Source organism: Punica granatum, chromosome 6 (assembly GCF_007655135.1).
Source record: "Punica granatum isolate Tunisia-2019 chromosome 6, ASM765513v2, whole genome shotgun sequence".
Lineage (NCBI taxonomy): Eukaryota > Viridiplantae > Streptophyta > Magnoliopsida > Myrtales > Lythraceae > Punica > Punica granatum.
In genome coordinates this window covers 3,941,949-3,949,781 of record NC_045132.1, presented here as the reverse complement: position 1 = coordinate 3,949,781, position 7,833 = coordinate 3,941,949, and the positions used below count along the sequence as shown (strand labels likewise).

Here is a 7,833-nt window from a genome sequence, read left to right as displayed (position 1 = left end):
ATCACTTGCGAGCTTGAGCTCCCCAGTTGAAGCGCTATCGAGCTCGTGCTCACAAAAACGTGATCAAGCTGAGCTTGAGCCTCCATATTTGGACTCGCCTCAACTCGATTACGCCTCTAATAATTGCACTTGTTCAAGTTCTATAGAAGCGTTTTACTAAATATGGATTTTTAAGCACTCTTAAGGATTTAGCTTTCTTATGGCGTTTTCATGTGAACACTTATTTATATATAGTTTATATACATGTAATATATGCTATTTGACCTGATAAAGTTGAAAATTTTTATGTTATCATTTTATTTCTGGGTTTTAAGCGTGCAATAGATGAAGAGGAAATAAAAACACATTATCAAAAGATGCGCAAGGAAGTGATGCATGTCCAAAATGGACCGAAGAGGGCTGAGGGACCGATGTTCTGAGGAAATTTTTATATGGTCCTTTAAATATTCATAAATTTACTGCTACTTGCCTTACTAAATTGATAAGTTTATGTTCTTATTGCCTCCCCAAGGGCCTCACTCCTTTAGAGCTAAATCCTAAATGCATTCGTCCCTAGCGCATGTCCTCGCCTCTTGACTTAGGGTCGCAGGTTTGGCACCTAATAAACTATCCGTGTTTAATTATTAGTTATTTGACATTTTTCTTTCACTGTATAAATTTTAAGACTTCTTTGTAACCGAAAATATAAACTCCGGTCTAATGTAGTCCTCGTAGGAGTGAAATCCATTCATAAAAAGTGGGAGGGACCCATTCACAAAAAATCAATTCATATAGTTCCTGTATACAATTCGAATTCAACTTCGGAGTATTACCATTTTTATATTCGACAGTTGAAAAGGATAACTTCCCCACCTACCCAAAAACAACAAAAAAGTATGAGCTTCCCTAATTTATCTATAAAAGAATGACGTCCGTATTTCTCCATCGGATCACCAACGAGCTGCCTTCCAATATGTCCGACTCAACCACGGCCTCTCGAGCTCCACAACTACCGGGAAACAAACACCACCTATGGCGGCCCTTCGCTTTCCTATTGATCTTGTTCCCCATATTACCCGCCATATTCCTCTTCCACCTCGACTCGCTTGACCCGGCTGAGCTGCCCCTCCATGAGCTGACCGATCGCCCGCCGGTGGTGGCTCAGAGGGTGAACAGCCACATGCTGGATGGGTCGGAGAGGCTTGGTGAGCCGAAACTGCCTGGCCCAGAGGATATTGCTTACGACCCTGAATCAGGGATCATCTATACGGGCTGCGCTGACGGATGGGTCAGGCGAGTAAGGTTGAATGACTCAACCGTGGAAGAATGGGTCAACACCGGCGGCAGGCCACTCGGGCTCGTCCTCGGTCCTCACAAGGAAGTTATTGTGACGGACACTGAAAAGGTTGGCCGGTTTATTCTTCAAAATTTCACCTGGTATGGTCCAGGGTATCTTGATATGAGAGCTGCCTAGCTACTGTTCTAGGAATGACCAAAAAGTAAACAGATAAGTTGAAGGACTAAATCGGTCATAAGCGAAAAGAGCGGGACTTAATTTTTACATTTCCAATTTCTATATATAACGGTAATAACTTATTGGTACTGCATAACAGGGGCTTCTCAGACTGAGTGAAAATGGAACGGTGGAGCTGTTAACGGACGAGGCAGAGGGGGTGAAGTTCAAGTTAGCGGACGGCGTGGATGTAGCAGAAGATGGTACCATATACTTCACGGATGCATCTTACAAGTACGGCTTGAATGAGGCTACCCGGGACCTTCTCGAGGGCAGGCCCCATGGGCGACTCATGAGCTACTGTCAGAAGACCAAGCAGACCAACGTGCTGGTTCGTGACCTCTATTTCGCCAACGGAGTGGCCGTCTCGCCGAATCAAGAGTTTGTGGTGTTTTGCGAAACTAACATGTGAGTTTGGTTGGCATTTGGTCCTCGCACTCGGTTGCACGTGCTCCCTGCTCTTTCTCAATTTGTGCTCAGCTATCATGAGTTTGAGAATTGAATTCGGACTTCAATTTGTTGATATTTGATGTCTTGTTAGATACTACCATGAAGAACTCAAATGTCCTTGCTGACATTGCAGGAACAGATGCAAGAAGTATTACATTAGTGGCATGAAAAGTGGTACTGTCGATGAGTTCATCGACCATTTGCCGGGTATGCCTGACAACATCCGGTATGATGGTGAAGGCCATTACTGGATTGCACTCACCAAAGTACGTAAACTCCTGTTCTATCTGTTGCACTGGCGTGACTAGTCACATAGAGGCATAAAATCAGTAGGTCGATGATTTTCATTAGTTTTTCATTGCTCTGTTACAATTTATGCTTGCCCGAGTTAGGCTGTTAATTATGTAACAGTTAGATTTCTTAGGTTGATATGAAGGCAGGTCCAAGGTTCCCCATATACCACAAGGTCCCTGTCAATGCTGTTTGCAAATCAATTTGTGGATGTTTTCCTACGATGCATTCTCTATGATACGCTCAAGGAAACTACGTCGACTGACAAACTAAATTCTAAGCTCTAATAATTCTCTGCAATCTTGTTGACCTCTTCTAGAATTGACTAAATCTTGGCATACAGATGAATGAGGTGAAACTCAGGTTCTCATGTGATTTTCTGCAGGGGAATACGAACACCTTCACGTGGGAATTGGTGTTGAAATATCCTTTTATCCGAAAGGCACTCTGGATCTTGCAGAAGTACCTGAGCCTTCCATATCAAGGGAACGGCGGAGCTCTCATGGTTGATCTGGAAGGAAACCTAATCGCCCACTATTATGACTCCAGATGTACATTAGTCACTGGATGCTTAAAGATCGGGAACCATTTGTACTGTGGTTCCCTTATCCATGCTTACATTACTCGGCTCGACTTGACCCTACATGGGGCCCTCTGAGTCGAGCAGGAATGCTTCGGTCGGGTCTGGATGCAGTTATTAACATAAGCACAATAATCGACTAAGACCTGCATAAACATATAGTGGGAACTCCTTGTATCGGGGTTCTCACTCTGTAAAAATTTTGGGTATTGTAAATCACAAATGGGAGCTTTCATGGATGTTGTGCCCCGTTTCTCGCTGTTTAAAACAAGCTACCAAGGGTCATTGCTTTCTCCCTAAGGATCAACTTCTGTATCTTCCCCGTCGTGGTCCACTTTACTGCTTCACTTAGACGTCTATTAACAAAAAACTGCTGTTCGCTCAGATGTCGGTTTATTTCTAGCCAGGAGAGACACTAATTCATTTTTAATTGAAGAGAATTCCCAACATATGTTAGAACGGGAAGTGGATAACTATTATGACTTGAGTTCGATGCATAAATCCTTCAATCTTTTTTCTTAAATGAAGATGTAAAATTGTTTTCATCAAAGCAAATATGAGTACTAATTATAATGTAAATATAGATAGATTTGTCCACAAAAAACAAATATTGGTGAATTTTCCATGAAATATGTTATTACTTAATTGAAAATTATAAAAGGACGAGTCGATTCGCTCCTCCTCCTCCGTGGCGGAATCTCCAATCCTTCAGCGCATAGTAACATGTAGCCACCAGAAAGTTGAAAGAGCTCAGCAAATCAAAAAGTGACCGTACCGTTCTTGGTGGGTCTTATCTTCCCTTTCCAGCTGCCCCAGCTGCTCTGTTACGCATAGAGCAGGGTAGAGCAAGCAAACAGAGCGGTTTCAAGATTGAAGATACAAAGTGAGGAGCAAACCAATGGGCAATTGGGATGGTGTACGAGGATGCTGTGGTCATTAGCAATACCGACATTGAAGGCCATTACTCCACCGTGATCACAGTGAAGTGCCTGGACAAGACAGGGCTGGGCTGCGACTTGTACCGGATTATACTGCTCTTTGGGTTGAGTATTTGCAGAGGAGATGGGCTTTGTTCCATTGCTCTTGATGATTTCATTGAATGAAAGTGGGTCCTCGTACATCTCAGAGTTAAGCTGAAGAGCAGATCGGACGACCAAGATTGTCTATCCTTCAGGAATTGTGTATCCTATTTAGGGGTGATCGGTTTCGGGTACCCTGTATTTTTCATAATACCCGGACCCTACCCTGTAAGGGACAGGTTCCAAGATTTTGGAACCGGACCCTACCCTGTTGAATCATGGAACCGGAACCTACCCGGAACCTGTATTATACCACAGGTTCCGGGTACCCTGTTCTTCTCGTTAAATAAAATCGAAAATATCACAGACATAATCAGTAATTACGCCAAATAGAATATCAACAAAATTTAGATTAATCCACAATAATGAAATAATAATATGTTTCATCAATCCATCGACAAAATTGAACATCCATAATACGACCTCACAAAACAAAGTGTTTATGTTCTGATTCATTAGAGAAGATAGCAACTTTACTCTTTCCTCTTCTTTTTTTTTAAATAAATAACCGGTTCCGGGTACCCTGTCGGCAGGAACCGGAACTGGAACCGATTTTCACAGGTTCCTAATTTTAATACCCGGAACCTACCCTATTTTCAATACGAGCTACCCGGACCCTACCCGTTAGGGTAAGTTCCAACCGGTTCCGGGTATACCCAGTACCCATGCACACCCCTAATCCTATTGCCAGTTCTTGACTTTCAGAAATTCGAACAAAAGATATTTCCAGTAATGATCTTGCACAAGCCACATATTTTTCTAGGCTTTTCCTAACTTTTCATTCCCTTAACAGAATCAATTACCATTCGCACGAATATCTTTGATCGCCCTCCTCAATAATCCCGGTGCAATGCTCGCCGTTCTCAGTGATTCGTTGACGTCCTGCAAGTTTAAAACATCTGACAGCAAAATATTTCAGGACGATCCATAATGAAAGTTTCGTGAAATCATTCAGAAATTTGAAGAAAAAGTACATTCGTTGATATGCTAATAAGATTCACCTGCGTTGTGAATTTCATCGATTTATACTCATTCCATGTCACCCCGCCTTCCCTTTCTTCTCTGCTTCTAAGTATTCCCTCATGTTCCCTCAACTTTAATTTTTTTTTTGGGTACGCTGACAGGGCAAGTTCAACTTTAATTTTGATAGAAGGTGCCGTTTCGATTACTAGTAATTAGATTACCATTTAGATAAATTTCCATCTTTAAAAGTACTGGTAATGTTGATTATCATGTTTGGTATGAATTGATAATGTTATACATTAGTGATAATCTTGCTGCTGACGTTGATTATCGGGAACCATTTGTACTGCGGCTCCCTTATCAATACTTACATTACCCGACTCGACTGGACCCTACATGGGGCCCTCTGAGGCGAGCATGAATGCTTAGGTCGGATCTGGATGCAGTTCTCAATGTAAGCAGAATAACCATTTGTACTGCATCAATAGTTGAAACTCATTGTATCGGAATTATTACTCCGGTTAAAATTTTGGGTATTGTAATCACAAATGGGAGCTTTGATTGAGGTTGTGTCCTTCTTGCTGTTCAAGACAAGCTACCTAGGGCCTTTGCTTTCTCCCTAAGGATGAACTTCTGTACCTTCCCCGTCGAGGTCTGCGGCAAGTCCTCAAACACAACCGTCCGAGGAGCCATGTAGTGAGGCAGGCGGGCCCTACAAAAATCTATTATCTCGTAATCGCTTATTTGGCATCCCTCCTTCAGCTTCACAAACGCGCATGGAGTCTGGCCCCAATGGTTGTCAGGGCGAGCCACCACCGCAGCCTCAAGAACCGCCGGATGGCTATATAAGACCGTCTCTACCTCAACCGAGCTTATGTTCTCTCCTCCTGAGATAATGACGTCCTTTAATCGGTCCTTAACTTCGAGATACCCATCAGGGTGCTTCACTGCAAGATCGCCACTATGGAACCAGCCTCCCTCGAAGGCCTTCCTGGTCTCTTCATGATCTTTCAAGTATCCACACATTACCGTGTTTCCCCTAAACATTACTTCTCCGATAGTCTGCCCATCAGCCGGGATGCTACTCATCGTGATTGGGTCCTGAACATCAACCTCGTCCAGCCCAAGATGTTGAACTCCTTGTCGGGCCTTCATCCTAAATTTCTCTTCATTCGGCAGTGAGTCCCACTCGGGCTTCCAGTCACAATATGTCCCCGGTCCGTAAGTCTCCGTGAGGCCGTATAGGTGAGAAACCTGGAATCCCAACTCAGCCATCCCTGAGAGAATCTGAGGCGGGGGTGGTGAGCCACCGGTCATGACCACCACCGGATGGGGAAGTGGCTGACGATCAGACGCTGGAGAATTCACAATCATGTTCAGGACGGTTGGGGCCCCGCCCATATGGGTCACCCCATGTCGAGTTATATTGTCGAAAATTGCCCTTGGAGTGACCTTCCGGAGGCTAATGTTGGTGCCTCCTAGGGCCGCCATGCCCCAAGTGAGGCACCATCCATTGCAATGGAACATCGGGACGGTCCACAGGTAATTGACGGGTGGCGGCCCCATGCCATGGAGGAGGAACGTCGAGATGGAATTGAGATAAGCGCCTCTGTGGCAATACACCACACCCTTAGGCCTTGAGGTTGTACCAGAGGTGTAATTTATACTTATCGGATCCCACTCTCTATTGGGTCTCAACACGTCGAAGTCATCGCGCCCACCTGCAACAAGCCCCTCGTACGACTCGTGAGCGGAATGAGAAGAGGGTGAATCAGAGCCATCCAATTGGGAAATAACAACTAGGACCGGTAATTCCGTTCCGGTTTTTCCAATGAGGTCAAGGGCCCTTCCGGCAATCTCATACAACTCATAGTCCACAAAGATGAGCTTCGCCCCTGAATGTCTCAATAGGACCGAGACCATTGCAGGGTCATGGCGGGCATTTAGCGTGCAGAGAACAGCGCCAGCCATCGGCACCGCGAAATGCAGCTCGTACATGGCAGGCACGTTCGGGGCTAAAGTGGCCACCTGTGATTAAAACAAAGCCGTAAACGAGAAAGCAGAATTGAGGGGGATGGGGGAAGAAATAATGCACCGAAATTTGAACTTAATCTGATCAATTTCCAGACCAAGCATTCTCATGTGGCCCCTATGTAATTTGAAGCAAATCTCGAAATGGCATGTGAGTAAACTCAAATTGGTCCTAACCAGTGACCGCTAACAGCATCAATCAACGGAATCACCCAGGCATGGATTGGAGGGAGAATTCTACTCACTCACCACATCCCCACGGGAAATCCCGAGCTGGGCCAGGGCGGAAGCCAAGCGCACGCACCGCGCATGAGTCTCACCCCACGTGTACTCCACCGGACCATAGACCAGAGATGTCCTGTCCCTGTGGACCTTAGCCGACCTCTCCAGGAAGCTGATCGGAGACAGCGGGGCGTGGTTGGCCGAGCACCGGACGAGACCCTCCATCGACTTCCACGACTCCGGCTCTGGCCAACCCCCCGCAGCCCATCGGTCCGATTCGGCGCAGAGGCTCCGATTGATCACTGTAAGATATCGGTTGAATTGGGAAGAGAGGAGAGCTCGAGAGTTCTTGAAGAGGAACCTGTTCATGGGGGGTCCCAACTTTACAGAGAAATTTCTTCGAAATTCGGATAAGAAAGCCTGAGATTTGGGAGGAGCAAAGTCCAAGAGGCGAACTTATAAAAGTAGTGGTCTAGTTAGAAGAAATAATTTCAATTTACAAACTCGGCCAACATGAAGTGGGTCTTAGTTGGGGGTGGCAATTCGTGTCGTGTCATGTTTATATGTGTCGTGTCTAAACGGGTTCGTGTCATCAAAGTTATAACCCGTACACGACACGATTATTAAACGGGTTAGGTTTTGGAAACCCATGCACGACACGTTTATATCCGTGTCAACCCGTTTAGACACGTTTAAACCCGTTTATCGAAACGTGTCATAATAGG

At 45.1% G+C, this 7,833-nt stretch overlaps 2 protein-coding genes across 2 annotated transcripts; one reads left to right on the top strand and one right to left on the bottom strand.

The window, feature by feature from the left end:
• The first annotated feature begins 878 nt into the window (after positions 1-878).
• LOC116210105 (protein STRICTOSIDINE SYNTHASE-LIKE 5-like) lies at positions 879-3,113 on the top strand. Its single transcript, XM_031543914.1, has 4 exons — positions 879-1,384; positions 1,593-1,900; positions 2,076-2,208; positions 2,619-3,113. The coding sequence occupies exons 1-4, from the start codon at positions 905-907 to the stop codon at positions 2,889-2,891; spliced, it is 1,194 nt and encodes a 397-aa protein (XP_031399774.1). The 5' UTR covers positions 879-904; the 3' UTR covers positions 2,892-3,113.
• A 2,195-nt stretch (positions 3,114-5,308) lies between these two features.
• Positions 5,309-7,558, bottom strand: LOC116211875 (probable acyl-activating enzyme 1, peroxisomal). The gene is made up of 2 exons (XM_031546403.1): positions 7,136-7,558; positions 5,309-6,883 (listed from the first exon to the last, which is right to left on the bottom strand). The coding sequence occupies exons 1-2, from the start codon at positions 7,475-7,477 to the stop codon at positions 5,441-5,443; spliced, it is 1,785 nt and encodes a 594-aa protein (XP_031402263.1). The 5' UTR covers positions 7,478-7,558; the 3' UTR covers positions 5,309-5,440.
• Positions 7,559-7,833: the final 275 nt, after the last annotated feature.

Excerpts from the sequence above, each read along its gene's own strand:
- LOC116210105 (XM_031543914.1), top strand. The coding sequence starts at position 905 with ATGACGTCCGTATTTCTCCATCGGATCACCAACGAGCTGCCTTCCAAT. Across the intron at positions 1,385-1,592 it reads TTGTGACGGACACTGAAAAG|GGGCTTCTCAGACTGAGTGA; the intron begins GTTGGCCGGTTT and ends ACTGCATAACAG. Across the intron at positions 1,901-2,075 it reads GTGTTTTGCGAAACTAACAT|GAACAGATGCAAGAAGTATT; the intron begins GTGAGTTTGGTT and ends CTGACATTGCAG.
- LOC116211875 (XM_031546403.1), bottom strand. The coding sequence starts at position 7,477 with ATGAACAGGTTCCTCTTCAAGAACTCTCGAGCTCTCCTCTCTTCCCAA. Across the intron at positions 6,884-7,135 it reads GGATTTCCCGTGGGGATGTG|GTGGCCACTTTAGCCCCGAA; the intron begins GTGAGTGAGTAG and ends TTTTAATCACAG.